This window comes from Rhipicephalus sanguineus, chromosome 4 (assembly GCF_013339695.2).
Source record: "Rhipicephalus sanguineus isolate Rsan-2018 chromosome 4, BIME_Rsan_1.4, whole genome shotgun sequence".
Classification (NCBI taxonomy): Eukaryota; Metazoa; Arthropoda; class Arachnida; order Ixodida; family Ixodidae; genus Rhipicephalus; species Rhipicephalus sanguineus.
The window spans coordinates 333,869-355,194 of NC_051179.1; the positions used below are offsets into that span (position 1 = coordinate 333,869).

General features: G+C 48.3%; 1 protein-coding gene across 1 annotated transcript; it reads left to right on the forward strand.

Moving 5' to 3' along the window:
* Positions 1–796: 796 nt before the first annotated feature.
* On the forward strand, positions 797–19,734 carry LOC119389280 (RING finger protein 10-like). The gene is made up of 5 exons (XM_037656482.2): positions 797–905; positions 2,638–2,729; positions 4,757–5,070; positions 13,478–13,595; positions 19,519–19,734. The coding sequence occupies exons 2-5, from the start codon at positions 2,708–2,710 to the stop codon at positions 19,710–19,712; spliced, it is 648 nt and encodes a 215-aa protein (XP_037512410.1). The 5' UTR covers positions 797–905; positions 2,638–2,707; the 3' UTR covers positions 19,713–19,734.
* Positions 19,735–21,326: the final 1,592 nt, after the last annotated feature.

Here is a 21,326-nt window from a genome sequence, read left to right on the forward strand (position 1 = left end):
GGATAAATGAGAAAGAAAGCCGCAAGTGTCCACAACTAAATTGCACTCTTACAGTAGCAAAAAAAGGCGCTCGTACGGTGTGAGGAGGGCACTCCAAACAAATTTATGCCCTTTGGGTGTACCTTGTTGCTATGGCAATTATCCTGTCTTGTGAAAGTGCCATTTGCATCCTCGTGGTCAATGGTGTGAAGCCTAAGTAATGGATATTAGCTTTGCGAACTCTGCATTTTTTTTCTGGCAATTAATAATGGTGGCCTAAATATGTGCTGTGGTTTGGTGAACTCGGCCTGGCAATTAATAATGGTGGCAGCCTGGGAAACGGCTGTAATGCTTTCATGTAAGCACAGCTGGCTGTGTGGAAACTGCTTCAACTCGACTCTAAAAAGACAGGGCGTGCAAACACGGACACAAGAAAGAAGTAGGACACCACAAATGCCGACTAACAACTGAAGAGACACACGGCTGAAAAGAAAGAAGGCGAAAACTTATCCATGCCCTAACAGGCAAACCTAATCCGGCACGGTGGTGGTCTACGTGGAGATACTGTTAAGGCTTTGGCGTGTTAAATTAAGGCGTTTTAGCCCTTTTTTTAGAATGATACTTACCAACTAGCAGTCTCTGTTACTAAGACTCGTTATTGCACACACGCCCATGTAAGTAATCTGGGGACACTTTGAAAGAGTTTGGATAGCTCACTCATTGCTACACCTTCAAGGCATTGCAGAAGCAGCCTTGATTGAGGGTGTGAAGTGGATGGTGTCGCTGTTCAGCTGACCTCGTGCTTGGCTGCACAGGCATTGCAGCGACGCCGAGAGGACCTTGAGAAAGAGGTGGGCTCGCTGGATGTCAACGCCAACAGCCAGGGTGACCAGCTCCCCATGGTGGACGCTGAGGGCAACATAGAGGTGAGTGAGGCCTTCTGTGGATGAATGTCGTCCTTCTGCCTGATCTTTTTCCGAGCATTTCACTCGTTTCTGTTTTATGGTTAGCAGTGCGGATAGTTTTCAGTTTCTACTGCAGCCTCAAATATTGGCCATTAAAGGTTAATTCACACCGAATTGCTCGACAGTTATGCCACTACATTCGGGGACAGCATCCATATTGTTGCAAGTGTGGCAGCCTCGCATGAACCTTGCGAGACTGTCGAGCGATAAAAAGTTTTTGTTCCACTCTCAGTCAAGATTTCTAAATATCTGAAGTTGGCTCAGAATATTTCAGAGGAAAAGAGCTTTGAATTAGAGCTTGCGAATAAATTTTGGGTGCGACATCGAATATAAAGACAGTGCGAATCGAATATTTTTTCGTAATTTTCGATATTTCATTTTTTCAATAATTCGGTAATCACAGAAAAAGTTGCAGAGAATCCCTAAGTATGTTCTTGTGAAAAACATGAAAGTTCTTTTCGAGTTGATGAAGCTTGGGGGTCAATTTCATAGTTGTCTTTCTTAAAGAGTGAGGCTTTAGAGGCCGAATTTATTTATGATATGTGCAACCAAAGTGGCCTACAACACTTTACACGGAAGCCAGGATGCCATTTCCTCAGCCTCTCCTCCTCTTTCAACTGTGTGGAAGGCCAATTTGGCGGACAAGGGTGTGCTCCCTTCAAGTCCAAGTTCCAAATCTGCCTCGTAACCTCGATAATAAAAATCTGAATTTTGGTGTAAAAAGCTTCGGCGTCAGATTTTTCGGACTCCCTGCCCAATTTCAGTCAAAACAGCTTTGAGCCCCCAGCTGCCAATCTTTCATCTCCATATTGGAACCAGCGTTTTCTTGAGTTATACATTTGCCCGTAGGAGCTTGAAAGGCCTTTGGCCAAAGGGTGGTGTGAAGGTGAAAATTAAAATCTAGGGACCACTTCCAACGGTTGACTGTCTCTTGCCCTAAGTTCGACCGTAACGGACCTTGAAAGGCAGCTGGCTGGGGGTGTGAGGAGGTGAAGCATATTGAACCTAGGGACCACTTCCAATCGGACGTTGACTGTCTCTTGCCTAACTTCACCCGTAACGAGCTTGAAAGGCAGCTTTGCCGCAATACGGGGTGTTGAGGTAGATATGAAAATCTAGGGACCACTCAACCGGACTTGTCTCTTGGCCAGTGACCGTAACGGAGCTTGAAAGGCAGCTTGCCGCAGTACGAAGGTAATGAGGTGAAGCTTTGAAAATTAAGGGGTCACTTTCAATCGACGTTGACTGCATTTTCTTTGGGAAGTGTTAAAATTTCAGTGCGAATCGAATCGAATACCACATGAAAAATATTCGAAATTTCGAATATTCGCACACCCCTTTTAATACATCGCACCTATTGTAAATCTTTTGAAAATTTCGTAAATTTTTTAGATATGTTTGGGGAAGTAGGTGTTTTTTACCAAAAATTTAAAATAGGTGTTTTTCTCGAAGTCAAGGCTCCAAGTGCCCCCCCCCCCCAAAAAAAAAAAGAAAAAAAATTTCCTGTACGGGTCTGGCTGTGCATTTTCCTGTATTCCAAGCCCCATCAGAAATACGTGTTTTAGAGATGTCATTGGGTGGTATTGCTTGTTCTTTTTATCGTTTTGTGTTATCTGTTACCACATGAAATGCCTTTCAAAAGCTTTGAGTAACCCTTTCTCTTCCCTGTACTCCCATGTATTCCTCACCAAAGGTGCCAGTGTGTGGAGACCAGCGACAGCTCTGAACACACAAATGACGACAACGGTGACCTGGTGCCCGACATGACAAACAGCCTGCTTTCAGGTCAGTAGGCTGCTTGGGAATTTCACACTGAGGGTGTTACGCATTTGCGTATGTGATGCACTTGCCTGTTTCTACAAAGTTAAGCTGACAGGTCATTCAGACTGATAATTTAATTGATAATTTGGACACTGGGGGGACCCCCAGAAAGTTGGAATAATTGGCAGCCCGAAATATTGAGTCCAGTAGGAAACTTTGTCCCAAAAAAATGAGATTGTCAACGTGCTGCTCAGAAATACAGTAAAACCTCGTTATAACGAAATTGAAGGGGGAGTCCTAATTACTTCGTTATAACCATTAGTTCGTTACAGCCAATGTCCATTTCTATCGACAATTAGCACGCAAGAGAGGATGTACTCACCACCAAATCCCACAGCAGCCCGCCACGCAAACGAAAAACTGCCGTCGCACGGAGAAAAACTAGCGGAAAAAAAAAGAAGAAAAAACAGCAAATAACTGCTACTTTATTCACGCCAAACTCGGCACACCAGCTGGCGGCTCACTTAGCATAAAAAAAGTCCTTAATAGACTTCTGCCGTGTCTTCCTCAGACGGATAATGGCTTTTTCGGCCGCTGCCACTATGTCGAGTCCGTCCTCGCCGTCATCGTGAGCGCCGAAGAAGCGGCGCAGCAGGTCTGCCGCATCCAGCGCTTGCGCGGACGTCGGAACATCGGGTTCACCAACTCCGGGCTGTCGTCGACACATTCGTCACTGTCGTCATTCACCACCCCTGTCACCGCGCGCACAATTTCAGCCTCTGTCAGCTCTTCGGTTGTCACCACGTCAGCATCGGCACTGACGTACGTGCAAAAGGTGTCGCAGTCGGGCACAACTCCGGCGTCAAGGAGAGTGTCCCACGACGCCGGGTCTTGGTCACCCGCGGCACCCTCATTGGCGGCAGCACCGATATCTTCGCTGTCACCGCCGCTGTTGACGCCAAATGAGGCATGCCGGAAGCAGTTGGCAATCGTGCTTGCTGTTACAGACATCCAAGCAGCCTGTAGCATCTCGATCGCCATGTAGAGGTCGACTGTCGTCTCACGCGTCATGCTTATTTATATTGAGTAGAATTCGGTCGATTACACGCTTGCGGTACCGTGCTCAACGCTACGCCGAAATCATGGGCAACTTTTTTCTTCTTGACACCGGACTCAACGGCTTTCAACATAGCTGCCTTCTGCTCGATTGTAATCGTTTTGCGGTTTCGTTTGCCGTTGCCGTGGTCCATCTCCCGTCTAGCGGCGGGAACCGAGAGAGACGCTGTTCTGATGCACACGCAGCGAACGACAAGCAACAACAAGGCCCGCAGTCGCCGCGTTGCCGTCCACGCGCGCAACAGGAGATCGGGCGGGTCCACGAGTTCCCCGGGAGAGGGGAGGCCGGGTGACGTGCGCGGGCGGGTCCACGAGTTTCAGTGGAAAGGGGAGGCGGGCAGACGCACACCCTTGCGCGTGTTGGCAGACGGCTCCTCGGGAGCGCGAGGCACGAGTTTTGAATTACCGCATCTGTGATGGGACGTAAACCGTCGCGCGCTAAGAGACATTGACTTGCCGGCTACCAAATGATCAGTAAATGCTCGGTGGGGAAAAAAAAGGTTCGTTATATCCATTGCGAGGAAATTTTAGCTTCATTAAGACGAGGTTTTAAATACATGGGCGTCTATGGGAATTTCAAGGGGAATTAGGATTGCTTCGTTACATCTATTAGTTCATTATATCCCGCTTTGTTATAACGACCTTCTATGAGTGGCTCTGTTCGTGTGTTGCCAGTTGTCATGCTGTCACTACAAAAAGACAGTTTGATGAATGCACGCGTGGAATCTTCTGCCTTGTCAACATAACAAGGTTATTTATATTTAATATTTGCGATCTATGGATGCGCTTATATTGATATTTGGTATATGCTTATGTTCATTCCACACAAGCATTTGTGAAAAACGTGGCATGAATCTGGTTTGTTGCATGTGATAGTTTTGGCACATGTGTGTCATATCAAAGTTTTTCACTTCCTATTGTGTCCATCATTGCAGACTCCCCTCAAGTGCGGGGCCGTGAGCGCTGCATCAGCAGCGGCAGCAGTGGCGCCGAGGACAGCATAGTCGGTGCAGAGGACTTGGAGATGCCAGTCAGCACTGCCACAAACGGTGCTGGCAACAACAATGGCTGCCGCGAGGGTGTCTCCGGAGGCGACAGCTTCTACTACTTCCAGGCGGCCGACGGTCAGCCCGTGTTCCTGCACGCACTCAACGCACGGATGCTGGCGCACGAGTACGGCGCCTTGGAGCTTGCTCCGGTGAAATTCACGGCACGCATTGTGGAGATCGAGGGTGCCTCCATCGATAATGTGAGTCCCCGTGTTAACAGCTATAGGTTATTGTTCTCTGTTTCAGCTTTCAAGGTGCGTCCGTAGCTTGTCCAATGAGTTCCTTATTTTCCGGTGTATAAGATACTCCCCCCACTTTTAGAAAATTTTTAAGTAAAAAATGAATACAGTCGCCGACCGTTTATTCGGACTCGGCGGGAAGCGCTGAAAAGTCCGAATAATCGGGAGTCCGAAAAAAAGGATTCAGCAGAAAAAAGCACTTTTATTGGCCCAGCGGCCGGAAAAAACTTGTTGGTGCGCGTCTGTACACATGTACGCTTACGCGCGAGCAAGTCGGCCTGTATTTCAGCCAATGTTTGGCCACCCCTGATGGTCGGCAATAGCACTGCAACAGCCTACGCTAAATCCGCATTTGATGGCTGTGGTGTGGGAGGTGCGTCGTCAGGCAGTCACTGTCCACATGCGCTGGTTCGAGTAGCTGACGGATGATCTCATCGCCCAACTCGGCGAAAACTCCAAAGCAACTTCCACCTGGTGAATAATCGCCGCTTTTTTCGCCATCGTCAGGGCCTTGTAGTTGCCGCGTTACTTTAGTTCCGACGGCGCACATGGAACGGGCAGCGTCGGAGCAATTTCAGCAGATCAGGCCTCGCACGAGCAGGACACAAAGCTCGGGATGCAGATCAGGCCTAGCCACAGAAACATCTGAGAACGCAAACCCTCACACGCCAAAAGGAAACGACGTTGGTCTAGTTGATGTTGCAGCGCTTCTGTAATCTGTTGTCGTACTCTCTTTGTCCGAATTAGGATCCGCGTCGTACTCGTACGCGCTGTCATTCACCTCAAACGCCGCACAGAGCCGATTCCAAGCTTGGCTTGGCTTGGCCTGCTGTTTGGCCGTGGTAGCCGTTCAATGGATACGTGACTGGCTAAAGCCAAAAGGCAACCGTTACGTGTAGCCAACAAACATAGCCTTCGAGATCGGTAACTTCTGCGCGGATTTTTGACACTGGCACGATCTTCAGCTATAGCCAGTGGAACATTTCAGTGCTGGCAACCTAGTAAAAATATTGTAAACATTGGTGACAGCTTGTTATGGCGTTCAACGTCGCACTCTATCAGTACAGTGTACTATCAGCCACCCGGAGTCCGAAAAATCGAACGGCGGGCTGTGGGGCGTCCGAATTTTCGGTAGTGAGTTTACATTACTTCAATGGGACGAGTGGCGGTGCCGCGAAGGTGTCCGAATAAACGAGCATGTCCGAATTTTCGGCGTCCGAATAAACGGTCGGCGACTGTACAGTAGAACCTCGTTGATACGTTCCCGCTTAGTACGATTTCCCGGCTCCTACGCTCGCAATCACGAAAACTAAAGATAACACAAATGTGTAATATGTTCTGGTTAATACATTCTCGGAAAATACGATTATTCGGCAGCAACGTTCGCAATGTGGGAAACTGCGGTTGTATGGTATGTACTGCAGCCAGAAACTCTCATTTAGTTTTGCAAAACGGGCTCTCTCGTGTACTTGTGAAGCGCCAAGTGGCAGACTGCCTCCTTGCAGTGACAGCGGCTTCCCCGCAGTGCATAATTTCCCCCTCCACACCGTCTCTGCTTTGCTCAGTTATCTCCTCCGCGTCTTCTGCAAATTACTCGGTCGTCTCCTCCATGTCTGCTCCGAATTGCTCGATCGCCCCCTCAGTCATTGCTTTAGCTCTCTGTGACCACGCACTGTCCCGAAGGCAGGCGGTCATGCTGGCCCTCAAAATATTCAAATGGATTTAAAAAAATGTCTTTTCTGTAGCACTTAGCACGACATCGCTGAGCACTGCAAATCCTTCGTCCGTAGCACGGTACCTTGATACGCACTCGCTCCACACACTTTTGTTCAGACCCCATGACTAGAACAACAGCCAGGAGAACACTGAGGAGCTATGCGGCACAAAGAATAGATGCTGTTGTTGCTCCAGTCTGCTGCGGTTTGGTACGAGACCTACGGCACGCCGCGCACCACGTAACCATAGCTAACATTTCTAGAACTACGTCCATAAAAGTTGACCAGAGCAACGCCGCCATTGCGCCCAGTGGATATGGTTGATAAGACGTCATTTCCTTCACACTTTTCTCCCAGAGCGCGTTTATTATCGGGTCGCTCCGCCAATCGCGCGGAGCACTTCCAGTCGGCGTTCGTTTTGCTCTGGCTGGATAGTTCTGCTTACCCGTGAGACGCCAGAACCTGCCAGGACAAATTTGTTCGGGAAGATTTCTGGCTATCAGACGCAAAAAGAGACCATGCGTGCTCGCCGCCATCTTTGTAAGGACTCACTGGATTGCAATGCACGCTTGGGTACTTCACCTTTGGTTTCCATTATGCCTGGCGTTATCTTCTAAAGCCCGTTCCACCGTGCGAGATGGTGCGATTACGAGTGGCGGCAAACGTGCCGTCGCATGTCTCAAGTTCAGACTGAACGCAAGCTATCGGCGCGTGTGTGTGACGTAGTACGTGATAGCCACGAGCAGCTGTCGCTTTTGGGGACACTATCACTTTCGCAAGATTTTGCATCGTGTTGTACCGTGATTGTTACATGCACTGTTGAGCCTGTTAAGCCGTTGGTGGCGTGGCACTTTTCTTCGTGGACGGGGTGAGTTGTGCGTGATCTTGGGAACGTACATGATAGTATCCCAAAGGTGTATGCTCGAGAATATCACTTCCGCTCTTTGACAAAACTAGTCCCATACACTCAAACCTCATTATAACAAAGTCTCATCTGCCACAAAAATAACTTCGTTATATCGGAAAATTCGTTATAAACGTTTATTTGTAACACTGTAGCTGTGACAAGACTATTCTTCATTCACTTCGTTATAACCGATAATTCGTTATATCCGTGTTCGTTATAACGAGGTTTCAGTGTATTTCCAAGCGGCAATGCAGAAAGAACAGATGCTAACACGTCGCAAAGTTTCGTTTGCTGCCACGGTGGTAGCGTTACTTTACGTTTACGCTGGTGATCTCCGTGTTCGATATTGCAATCTTCAGGCTGTCTCGGGATTTCAGCCCGCGTGACCACGGCGTTGTTTCCTGTCAGGATCAGAACTAGCTGGCTTACCTCTAGCTGCCAGAAGTTTGAAAATCAAAGAGTCCCACTATGTATTTTGAAAAACAGGTGTTTTCTGCCCATGCACCTCCATACAGTGAACTCCCCTTAAGACGAACTCGAAGGGACCATGAAGAATTGTTCGTCTTATCAGATGTTCGTCTTATCAGAAGCACCCTCGAAAAAAGAATTGGCTACATACCTAGGTGCATGCAAATATCTTAGTTCAAAACAAAGTATCAAGTACACTTACAGTGAAGGAAAAAGACACAAAAATAATTTATTTGAGGGAGTAACCTGATAGGCAACTGCGTTCAAGTGCTCTTGCTCGGCTTGATCCAGTCCATAATGGACGTCTGTCGCTGTTGTGCACATCGCCGAGCAGCCACAAATGACGCCATATCTCCTAGCGATCTCAAAAACACTTCAGTTCCTTCATGCTGCTCAAAATAGTTCCTTAACGAACTAATGTAGAGATCTGCAGCATCATTTGCCACTGGCGCAGGCCCCATGCTGGCATCTTCGTCATCCTCAGACGTCACCTCCGAAGGAACCTCTAGAACCTCATCAATCAATGTGTCCAATGTGTCCTCCCTGCAGGTTGGCACATCTTCATCGACAGTGACATAACTACCTATGTCCACGACGAGTCCTTTATTGCCTAGCGAGGCAACGAGGCTCACCTCTTCCTCGTCGTCTTCGCAACTGTCCTGCGCCGAGCACTCGGGCACCACAAAACCAGCATGACGGAATGAATTTATTATAGTCATGTCAGTCACCTGGCTCCAGGCATTTGTGAGGAGGTGAAGTGCTGTCAGCAGGTCCACTGTGTACTGTTTGTCGCTCTCCATGCACAGTAACATTCTCTGCAGAAGAGATCGGCGATAGTGCCTTTTCAGGCTGCTGATCACCCCCTGGTCCATTGGCTGGAGCTTGGCTGTGGTGTTAGCGGGCAAAAACTCCAAGCGAATGGCCTGAAGGTCGGCGACGTGCCCGTGCCCAGGGCAGTTGTCCACCAGGAATATGACGCGTCTCTTTTCTTTCTGGAAACGGCGATCCATGTCTCGCAGCCACTCCTCGAAAATCGACTGAGTCATCCAGGATTTTGAGTTGGCCGTGTAGGTCACCGGCAGCGTTTTAGAGTGCTTGAAGCAGCGCGGCGATCTTGATTTGCCGATGACCAACAGTTTCAGCTTGTCGCTTCCTGACATGTTTGCGCCAATGAGTACGGTAACCCTCACCTTGCTGTGCTTTCCCCCTGTGCAGCCGTCGCCAGCGAAAGCGAGCGTCTTCTGTGGAAGCAGCTGGTAAAAGAGGGCTGTCTCGTCGACGTTGTAGACGTCGCCGGGGTCATAATCCTGAAGGATCTCCTTCAGCTTGGTCAGCCTCCAATCGTTGCAGGTCACTTCGTCAACGGCGGCGGCCTCACCGGCAATAGATCGGAACACAAGTCCGTGTCTTTTTCTGAAGCGATCGAGCCATCCGTCGCTGCAGGCAAACTCGATGTTCATTCGTAGGGCAATTTCCTCCGCTTTTGCCTTCAGAACTACGCCGTTCACAGGCAGATTCACGCTACGAGCACGTTGGATCCATGCGAGCAGAACATCCTCCAAGCCCTTGTGCGCAGCCGTCCGCATCTTCTTTCGCTTCGGCGCGAAGTCTCCATCGCTCACTGCAGCGGTTACCCGTGCACTATCCTTCACGAGGCCCGTTAGCGTGCTCTTCGCAATCCCGAACTTGCGTGCAATCTCGGTCTTCGTGAGCTTGCCAGCTCTCACTTCGGACAAAATTTCTGCTTTCCTTGAAAGCTCGATTGGCTTTCGTTGTACAGTTGGCTTGCTGGCCATTTTCAACGAGACAAGCGAAGCAAACAAAGCGCATGGAATAGAAAACGTGCGATCGCAGGCTCGGCGCAGAGAAAGAACTCGTTTCCTCGGCGATGGCGGCGGCAGCGACGGCGAGGTCGGAGAGGGAGAACATCCACGTGGAGAGAGCTGTACCTGTACGACGCGAGCTCACATGTTTCCGCTGAGAAACGGCATTGGTCATGTGAGCTGCTCTCTTCGCGAATAGGGAGTCTCAGTCGTCAGTTTGTTTTTTTTTGCTTTTTCCCCTGCTTGCTTCTTCGCGGCCGATAGCCGATCTCAAAACTCTCTCGCTCTCTCATTTTCTTCTTGTTTGCTTTGCCGCTCGCTCTGCGGGTCGAAGTGCGGGTGATGCCGCGGGCCTTTCTTTTGTCGCTGCCTCCCTCCCTCCGCCGTGGCGCGAATTCGCTTCGCGCCGTTGCTGCTTTTGTATTTTCTTTCCCTCCGGCCGCGGGAATGCCCCCCCAAGATTGCCAAAATTCCTCTGTAGAATCGCCTCGGTCTCCCGGTCTCCGCGAAAGTGTTTGTCTTAACAGAAGAGCAGGTGCAAGGCTGTTCGTCTTAAGCGGATTTTTTTTGCATTGGGTCTATGGAAAACCAAACAAACGTTCTCACGTTGTTCGGCATAAGCGAGAATTCGTCTTAAACGAGTTCGTCTTAACGGGAGTTCACTGTATAGACTTGTCAGCCTGAATTTTTACCGTATTCGGATCGTACATTTTCCTGGATGGTACGTTTATTTTTCGTGTTTTTTTCAGAAATGTATCAACGAGGTTCTACTCTGTATGACGCACCTGCATTCATTCACTTGCCACAAGAAAACTTCATAGTGTGCGGTTGCGCGAACATAGTGAAATGCCGTACTTACGTCTGTGAGCGCTGTTCTGTAAAAACTTATAAAGCACTAAACTTTCGAGAAAAGTTCTGCACAACCACTGAAATATCCAGCATAACTGCAGGAAAAGATTTTATTATTAGAAGCCCTCAATGTCTTCATCTTCAGATGTGCTCTGAAATAGTTCAACAAGCTCTGGCGGCAGCGACGCTGGGGCTCCCTCTTCGGAATTGCTGTGGCTTTCGTTGAGCTCAGGCACTGAAGAAGCTAGCAGGCCTGCCTTGCGCAACCCCGCAATTACCGTGTCTGATTCTGCACACCAAGCATTGCGGACCCATTTTGCAATTTTGCTGATGCTGAACGAAGCACGGCTCATTCGCCCTGTTGCAGTATAACTGTGCTCACCTTTGGTCATCCACAACTCCCACAGGCACCGCAGAACAGCTTTTAAAACTGTGGTTCACTGCCATGTCCAAAGGCTGCAGTACTTTAGTCGTTCCGCCTGGGATGACCTCAGCAGCGTCAGCTCAGTTATGTGCACCCGCATGCTGTCCATGACCAGGAGGCCCTTCTTGGCATGAAAAAAAAAAAAAGTCTGGTAGCTTTGAGAAGCACTTCTTGAGCCACCTGCCCATCATGTCTTCATCCATCCAGCCCTTGACATTTGTCAAATTTTTATTTTCCAATGCCGGGTGAGGACTCTTTGGGCATTTTCTTCCTTTCAAATATTATAGGCGGAAGCTTTTGCCCATCGGCGAGCACGTGAGCACAACAGTGAAGTGCGCTTTTTCATGGCCTGTAGTTTTGATCGTGATGGTCTTGTCGCCTTTCGGTGCCCCGCTCCCTTCCATGGAATGTCAAATGTCCGTGGCAACTCCTGCGTGCCCCGCTGCTTTCCATAGGAATGTCAAATGTCCGTGGCAACTCATCCATATTTATAATATGGCTGTTAATGATGCTGTGCTTTTCAATTTCATTCTTTGCGTAGGCTTGAAATCTCTCTAGATTCTCCTTAAAATCCGCCGGCAGATTCTGGCACATACTTGTGCGGGATCTCATTGCTAACGCTTAGCGGTGCATAAACCTGGAGCACCAGGATGACCCGCCAACAAAACCAACGGTGCCCATTTCTTTGGCTAGTGTCTGCGCTTTGAGGCGCCGCTACACCGTTGACAACGCCCTACCTTGGGCACGCTGCTCCAGTATCCTCATATGCAGACGTCCATGAAGTTCTGGCCATCGTGCCCTCTTGCCACGGTCAGCCTACTTGTCGCTTTTCATGGCCTGGAGCTTGTCTGTAGAACGCCGCCATTTGCGAATCATCTTTTTGGAGATGTTGAAGTGACTGCTCGCTGCTCGGTTTCGGTGTTCTTCTGCGTACTTCATAACAGTCAGCTTAAACTTCGCCGTGTAGCTCTTCCATTTAGGCGACGTGCTGCAGATGAACGGTGAACTGTGAATGACAAAGATGCAACGAAGCGAACAAACGAAGCTGCATACAGTGACTGGCCCAACTGGCTGAATCAGTTGGCCAAATCAGTCGTGCAAGCAGCACCACTATTGTCATCTTACACCATTTGAGCTAACCGATTGCGGCCTCCGAAACTCGCGCAGCCTCTGTGAGCTGAAAACTGCACGGCAACATATTTTTTATTTTCCCCTTTTTATTTACTATTATTTTTGTTATGGAACTCTAGTTTGGTCATGTTGATGCTTCCTTATTACATTTATGACACATCATTCACATCGAGCTGTTCTATTAGTTAACAAAAAAGACTAATCAGCATCAACACGAGTTCCTTGAGAATCGGCCAAAATACTTCTGAAAATTTTGGAAAAAGACTGTGTTATGCACTGGAAAATACGGTATTACTAACTGTACAGTGCAGTGACAGCTAAGGGTATTGTCATGCAACTGAACAATGCTTCCTTCATTTCTTGTCTTCCTCTGATTGGCCCCCAAGAGAGAATAACTGAAAAGGAACATTTGCTGAAGAATTGCCAGCGCACAATGGGCGGGGCATGCCTTCGTCTCTAAAAAATACGGTCACGTCCTATCATTGACTGGGCAACCTTTGTTTTCTTCACAGAATAGGCGACATAAAGTGTGGTTATTGAGCCACGGCAGCAATTGGTAGAGCACTGAGTGCACAATTCAAAGGTTCGGGGTTTGATTCCCACTGGTGGCAAGTTTTTTTTTCTCCAGTTTACTTGGTTTACCTTTGTGTTGTAATTAATACGCTCAAATAACTAATGCCCTACGCTTTCCTTCTTTTGAGTAACCACAGGTGGTCGAAATTTCCAGCGCTTTCCACTGTGGTGTGCCTCATAATCATTTCGCGGTTTTGGCATGTGAAACCTCAGAAATTATGCTTCTCTTGGCTTCACTGGGTTGTGTAACAAATGGGGGCCCTCAATCATTTCTCCTTTCATACCTTGATTGTGGGATGCAAATCTAATTAAGCCTTCTGCAGGTCTTGTGTGAATGCCTGAATCTTTGGGGAGATGTTGAATAAAGATGATTGGATAGAAAATGTAGACCACTCTGTGACTTTCCACTTTGGAGGCACATATGCGTCTGGTTATGGAATGGGTTTAAAACTGTGCTTACCTTGTGGTGCTGCTGCAGGAGCTTCGTAGGCGGCTGCGCTACTTGCGTCACTTGCCACTGACGTGCGAGATCCAGGTGGTAGAAGTGCAGTTGGAGCCACCTGTCATCAAGCAAGCCACCATGGAATACTTTGCACGTGCGTGTCTCAATAATCTTCCTTTGTCTGGTTGACCCAGGTCATTTGGTACGCCTCACAAGCTTACATGCTATCATTCATAGTTTAATTGTGACACATAAATTTGTAGCTTGTTTATGATTGTCATAATGAGACTGATATTATGTTGATTTATATTTTCTAGAGCTGTGCGAATAGCAAAATTTTGGGTGCAAAGCGAATTCAAATAATGTTTGAGTGTGAATAAAATAATTTTAGGATATTTCTCGGATATTTTTTAATACTCATGAAGCGAAATTACATAAAGAAGTTGCGGAAGATCCCTAAGTCGTGTTCTCTAAATGTCTTATGAAGAACGAGAAAATATGGAGGCCGGATTATATTTATTTACGTGAAATGGTACAACCAAAGTGGTGTTGACAACACTTCACATGTTGGCGTCGCTGTCAATGCCGGTGGGAGAGTGCACGTGTTTTCTGTGCACGACTTTTGTGGACACTGGACGAGTGCGCACTTTCACAAACCAACCAAGTAACGCTTTCGCATTAAAATGTAGCGCAAAACATGGCCATAAAGAAAACAATTTCTTTTGCACAACAACCAGTACACCTGGCGTCTGCGTGCTGTCTGCTGCGTGAAAATGAAACTGCTGCTAACTGTCGCGTAGTGACGCGGCTGACGTAACGTGCTGTATTGTCATGAGCGTGGATAACTTGATGTTGCACCGATTTTTGGAAGATACTAATGAATTTTATTTTACACTGATCTCGCGGCGCTAAGACATTATTCGGTAAGCACATTTCGTAAAACGAGTCGATAGAGTACGAAACTGAAACCACGTTTGCGGCATTAGCAACAGCCAACTGTCAGTGGCAGATGCAGTGACCTTGCCATCACAAAATGGCGATGGAACGCATACAGCATACCGTATTTGCATGAATATAACGCAAGTTTTTTCCCAAAAATTTGCGAGTTAGAAAGGCGCCTCGCGTTATATTCGGGTTTGTGACAAAAAGTGACACAAATATAGCGTGAAATTTGTTCGAGCCTTTCCTTCTTTTGAATTTTCGTACCTGTAGCGTGCGCCGCACGATCCAGGAACTTGGCGGGTTGGTCGCACCATATAGCACATTTTATTCCGACTTGCGCTTCCAGACCACGCACAGGAAGGCACCATGTCGCCGATGCCTGCCTGGCGTCTTGGAGCACCGCCGCTCAGTACGGAAACTGTGCGTATTGCAATCGACGCATGCGCCACCACGGTATGCTGTGGCGATCGCATTGTGTCGCTAGCACTGCTAGCGCCATGGGAGCCACAGTGGCAACACGTGGATAACAATCATTTCGGAATAACTTCGCCTCCCTATGCCTCGCGCTCGGTTGTCGCTGTGTTCAGAACGCACTTTCCTCCGCATTGCCTGTCATAATGAATAAGCGGAATCAATATACTGCCGCGTTTAAAAAACAGGCGATCCTGCTGGCCAAAGAGAGGGGCAATTCGAGTGCGGCGCGGCATCTCGGAGTGACGGAGTCAACCGTTCGAGGTTTGAGGAAGTGCCTTGACCGCATCTTCCAAGCCGCACCGACTCGCAAGGCGTTCTGTGGGCCCAAGACCGGCCGTCACCCGAAAATTGAAGAGGACCTGGTAGAATTCGTGCGCCGACGTCGTGGCCATTTTCTGCCTGTCAATGCCGAACTCGTCCAGATCAAGGCAAGGGAGCTTGCACGTGAGGCCGGCATGCCCCGTGACACCTTTAAGGCCAGCCACTTGTGGGCGCAGAAGTTTATGCGTCGTGCGCGATTCTCACTTCGCCGAAGGACTTCGATTTGCCAGAAGCTTCCAGCCGAGTACGAAGAGAAGCTCATTGAGTTTCAGCGCTTTGTGATTCAGATGAGGAGAGAGAAGCAGCACCCCGTATGCCAGATCGGAAACGCGGATGAGACGCCAGTCTTTTTGGACATTCCGGCTGGCTACGTGATCGACGAACTCTGCACCAAAGAGGTACACATCCGCACAGCGGGCAACGAGAAGACCCGGGTGACGATGATGCTGGCGTGCACGGCGGATGGGCGTAAGCTGCCACCTTTTCTCATATTTAAAAGAAAGGCGCTGCCCAAGAACGAGACATTCCCGCCCCGGATGTACGTCAGGTGCAACGATAAGGGCTGGATGAACAGCACCATGATGGAGTGGATCCGTGTTGTGTGGGGAAGACGTCTGGGCGCACTCCTCAACACTCCAGCTATGCTTGCACTAGACGTATTTTGGAGCCCACTTGGCCAATGAGGTCAAGGAAGCGCTCCGCAAGTCCAACACCGACCTTGTCATTCCCGGAGGAATGACGTCGCAGCTCCAGCCACTGGATGTCTGCATAAATAAACCCTTTAAGGATCTCGTACGATGGGAATACAAACAGTGGCTGGAGGCTAGCAATCGCCAACTGACTCCATTGGGTCGAATGAAGTGAGCCTCAGTGAGCGAGGTTGCTCGATGGATTCATAATGCTTGGGAGGCCTTGCTGTCAGCGATAGTGTCACGGGCATTCCTGACGTACTGCCTCTCGAACAGTCTGGACGGCACGGACGACGCGGTTTTTGCCGACAGCGATAAGGACTCGAGCAGCGAGGAAGAGTAATCAGGCGAGCAAGTGGTTCTAGCATTTTCAACGGCTGTAAATACAAATAAAGCTCTGCGGGCGACCACTTTTTGATTACTGTTTACAGTTGCATCATTTTGCGTTATAATCGTAATAAACTTTTTTTCATCGAGAACGGTAGTACCCCCCTCGCGTTATATTCACGGTCGCGTTATTCACGTGCAAATATGGTAACCTCATTACAACAGACCTTCATAGTGAAGAGGATTTTTGGTCTGTTGTAAAGGGAGTATAAAATCCATGTACTGTTACGACTTTTATGTAAACATTGAATGGGTCTATTATAACCGGAGAGAAATAAGCCACAAACACTGTCAAAGAACGGATTTATTCTTGAAGGGGAGGGGGATGTGGCTTTTATATCATAAAAAGGAAGTAAACTTTTAAAAATCACATTTTCAGTTCATTTCTGTAGCCCTTTTTTTGATTAAAAAATACCTTCACTGAAAACTACGTAGAAGTGCGGTAAAAAATTTGTTGCGCCTGCCGAGGTGGCGATAATTATATAAATATTGCGGAAATCGCAAAAACACTGTTATAGCTCCGCAACAGCACATCTTGGCGCTGCCATTTAGTGCTCTTTGAAAGAACATTTCTCAGTCTTCAAATTTCCCGCTTCAGCTAGGTCCTCCATTCAGAAACAAGCGTACGAAAAGCAAATGTTTAAATAAAGTTTGTTTCGATGCCTCCAATTGACCATGTTTCTCCAGCACGCCTCCCCATTGGTCTTATCCTCACTCTGGGAGTGTGTCGTCCGCTGCTTGCGTGTCGCGAGGTCACTGCTGACGTGGTCACGGCTCGGTCTGTGTTCACAGGTCGACGATCATTTAGAATGTAAGTGCTCTTTAGTTCGGCAGCTGCAAGCGGAACTCAATTATCCGATTGCGATACCGCGCTGCGCTCGTCGCAAACATCGCAGACGCGCGTCTCGGATCGACTCGGACCCATGGTTAGAGGTTCTGGTTATCAGCACTTTGGACCTCGCGACGAAAACCATCACGGGACGACCCTTTGTAGTCATGATAGAGCATGACTTTCATTGAAACATCAGGCACCACGGCCGGGCACACCGCAACCGAGATTACTGCTCCGAGTCGTGGCTAGGCTTAACTTCGCTCACAGCGCCGATGCACGAGACGAATCCAGAATTTGCGAGCAAGGACATTACGCTAGCGGACATGCGAAAGCGGAGCAGCTGCAATGTACTTTGTTGCTAGCAACAAATTGCATCGCCCGCTGGCTCCTCGAAACAGTGGACGGGCATTTTACACATTGGAAGCGGGACCCCCCGGCCAAGCCCGTCGCACAGTGACTGCTCGAAGCATCGATGGAAATGGGCTAGCAGTTTTGCACGTCGGCGCCCCGAAATGAAAGACCAAGCACGCTGCATGCCGATTTTTCGTTATATTTATTTTTCGTTATGAACTTATATTTACTTCCCGAAGTTTAAATACTTCGAATAGTAAAATTCCGGTGCGAATCAAATTGAAAAGCAAACGCTATTAGAAAAACATTCGAAAGTTTGAATATTCGCACAGCCCTAATATTTTCTGTTCATTTTAGACAGTCACAGCCCATGCATGATACTATTCTGTTTTTGTCACTATAAACAGACGTTTATCTTAAAGATACAGCCCATGAGTACAGTCGACGACCGATGATTCGGACTTCATGGGGAACGTAAATAAGTCCGAATTATCGAATGTCCGAAAAAACGAATGCGTCAGAAAAAAAATACTTTTATTGACACTTCAGGGTCCCGGTGGCCGAAAAAAGTTGTCAATGCGTTGCTACCCGCACTTCCGCTTACGTGCAACCAAGTCCGCCTGTATCTCCGCCAGTGTGATGTGATCGCTGTACGATGGCGAGCTGGTTTCATTCGTGAAGGCAACGCGCCTGTGCGGCGCACTTAGCGGTCGCACAAAGAGGCAGCATGAATGGCGGCGCGGCGCGTTTGGGCTCTCTCCTATTAAATGCATGCACTACGCATGCAACTGCACCAGGCCACATGCACTATCGAGCAGTTGACTGAAGATGCTTATCGTAAGGCTTGTCAGTGATTGAGCCGTACTGGCGCGTTTGCCACCTGCCGCCATCACGCCTCTGTGCATTTCCACTGCTTATCCGTAAGACATCGCCGCACAGCCGTGATAGCGGCCCCTTTGAATTTCCGGTCCGCTTCACCCCATAACAGGTCGGCATCGCCACAAAGCTGACTTTAGGACTCTGCTACTGTCGCAAACAGGTCGACTCGCGAAAGCGCTGGTTCGAACCCACGAGATGACAGATGCGGCAGAGGTGGGGGCTTCAATTATTGCCTTTCGGACCAGCAATTTGGGCAGAAAATCCGAAAAATCGGACGTCGAAGAGTTATAGCGTCCGAAATTTCCGACGTTCTTGACCATTGACGTCTATGGGGCTGGTGACGGTGCCGCGAAAGCGTCTGAATTTTTGAGCATGTCCGGAAAATCGGCAGTTGACTGTATCTGCCGCGTTTCGTTGTCGAAGGCGCTGGCTGTGAGGGCACTGTTGGTGCCATTTAACTCAGATCTTTTGAGACAGCAGAGCGTAAAATAAAGCAAGTCTTAAGATAAAAATGAACGCGAGCGCATAACGCTTTACCGCAGACGCATTCGACAGAATGGCGGCGATAGCAGCGCAGCGCGAGGATACAGGAACCGGAATGTAGGATGTTCGTGATGTCGATAGGATTTCCCACAGTTGACCAGTGCCTCCAAGATCGGCATTTCAAATCACAAATCTGAGGCATAAAGTAGCGATCGAAATAGAGCCTCATAGATCACCAATTAGCTTTCGTTTTGATGTCTGAGGCCATACTTTGTATGGTACGGGTGCCGGAGAAGATAATGGCTGGCGATTCGGCGTGCGCGACAGTCTCGGACAGGGTTCGGATTATCGAATGTAGATCTCGCAGCTGTCCGAAATATCGGTCGTCTTTACACATTACTTCTATGGGATCAACGGCGGTGCCGCGCGACTGTCCGAATTACCGAGCATGTCTGAATTATCGGTGTCCGATTTATCGGTCGGCGACTGTACTTAATTCGAGTGTTCTTTGCATTCCTGAACGCTAACTTGCTTTGTAATAAGGTGTTCCCTTGCCCTCCTGAGCACAGCGTGTTCTTCTTATTTAGCATCATTACTACAGTGAGCCCAGATCGTTCTGGGAAACTTTTTTTTTCATTAGTGTGGTTCATGATGCATGTCTGTGTTGGGAGGTGCTGGGTGATTAAGCACTAACGTTCTCTATGCGCTCTCGTCCACAGCGGATGTGGAGAAGCGCCGCCGTCAGCGGTCGCGGAGGGCACGCAATGAGAAGCGCCAAGACAGGCTACGTGCCAAGGAAGAGATGCGTCGGCAGGGCTACGGTAAGTGGCTGCATCACAGCCACCCGAGAACTTGCACTTGCTTTGTAAGTGGCAACGGATTTGCCAAGTTGTTGGTGAATGGTTGTTATTAGGCATATACAGGATGCGCCTTGATCTTGTGGCAAAGCTGTGTCTGTCAGCTTGGAATCACTGAGGGCACCATTGCTGTACAGCTATTCCAACAAAGCAACCATGAGAGAAAAGTAAGGACGAAGAAAGACTGAAAGCTTGAGCCTGAAGGTGCCCACTGCGGTAACACATGGTTTTTCACTGCTGAGCAATCAAGGTAGTGGGTTCGATTACGGTGGTGTTTGGTCCAATTTCAACGCAATCAAATTGCACATTCTCTTCCTCTAGCCAGTGTTTATTCTTCTTTTGATACACTCAAACCTCGATATAACGAACATGGATATTATGAATTATCAGTTATAACAAAGTAAATGAAGAATAGTCTTGCCATAGATACAGTGTTACAAATAAACGTTTATAACGAATTTTCAAATATAATGAAGTTATTTTCGTGGCAGATGTGACTTTGTTGTAATGGGGTTTGAGTGTATGCGACAGACCTGAGAAAGACAACTCTTGCTGCGATGTTGACTTCAAGCAGTGATAGGTATCTCCTGTTGGCCTGCCATAAATGAACATTGCCGTATGTTACACGTAAAAGTAATGCCCATGGTTTTTCGATGCTTTCAACCAATGCATGCTATTGAAGGGGCCCTGCAACACTTTTTCAGCATGGTCAGAAAACTCTGCCGATCAGTAGTCGAGGCTCCTAAGAACACGCGAGCCAAACATTATAGCGTAGCATGCGGCCTGTGATTTACAATAAATTCTCAGTAGGCTAAAAAGCGCTTCCTATTCTCTCGACAAAAATGCTGCTTACGGTGTCACTGCCACTGGCCACGCCATTGGCTGATTTGAACATGGCGCGCTCGGTAGTTACTGCGGCCACCATGGGAGGCAGTCACTTGCCCCCGCGTGTGTGCGATCGCACTGAAAGTATGCCGCGCATTCGAAGAAAAAAAAAAGAAAAAAAAGTGTGCAAGGTCTTGAGGTGCGCATGTCGTACCTTCTTCCCCCGTGCCACCCCTCCTTGCTTAGCTTCCAGCGCTTTCGTCAGGACAAGAGAAGAGAGAAAGCAATTACAGTGTGCGACAAATATTTGTAACTCCACTTGTACTGGATGGGTTCTAAAAATTTTTGCGGTGGTCGATTCGTGGGGAATTAAGCCCCTATAATGAAGCCATTCTGTGGCTGCTTGGAAAAGTGTTGCAGGGCCCCTTTAAGAGCGGCACCTGTGCGCTTGTTGAGGTAAAAAATATTGGGCGGTGATTAGACATACACAAATGATCAGCTGACTTGTGTGTGGGAAGGATACGAGCACCCCTCCGGTACGAGCACCCCTCCGGACGGAAGCAAAACTGTGCTAGGGACACGTTATAAATGGTGAACAAGTAATGAGAGATCCACTCTGCATAACTTCACAAGAAGACTGTAGGGATGCTATTGGGGCCACCAGCTTTTTTAGCTTTGAGATTAAGAAGCAAGTTGAAAATACCTGCCCAGTGCACAACATGATTCTGCATAGAAGAAATGAACCCTTCAGGCTCAGTAACAACATTAGTATCTTTCGAGGCATATACAGAGTGGAAGTATCGGTTAAACTCATCAGCTTCTGCTTTAGCCTCTGAGATGGTGTA

What these genes read in the sequence shown, in the direction of transcription:
- LOC119389280 (XM_037656482.2), top strand. Translation starts at nt 2,708, where the DNA reads ATGACAAACAGCCTGCTTTCAG. An exon ending in GACAAACAGCCTGCTTTCAG is followed by an intron (nt 2,730 to 4,756) that starts GTCAGTAGGCTG and finishes CCATCATTGCAG; the next exon opens with ACTCCCCTCAAGTGCGGGGC. An exon ending in CACCATGGAATACTTTGCAC is followed by an intron (nt 13,596 to 19,518) that starts GTGCGTGTCTCA and finishes TCTCGTCCACAG; the next exon opens with CGGATGTGGAGAAGCGCCGC.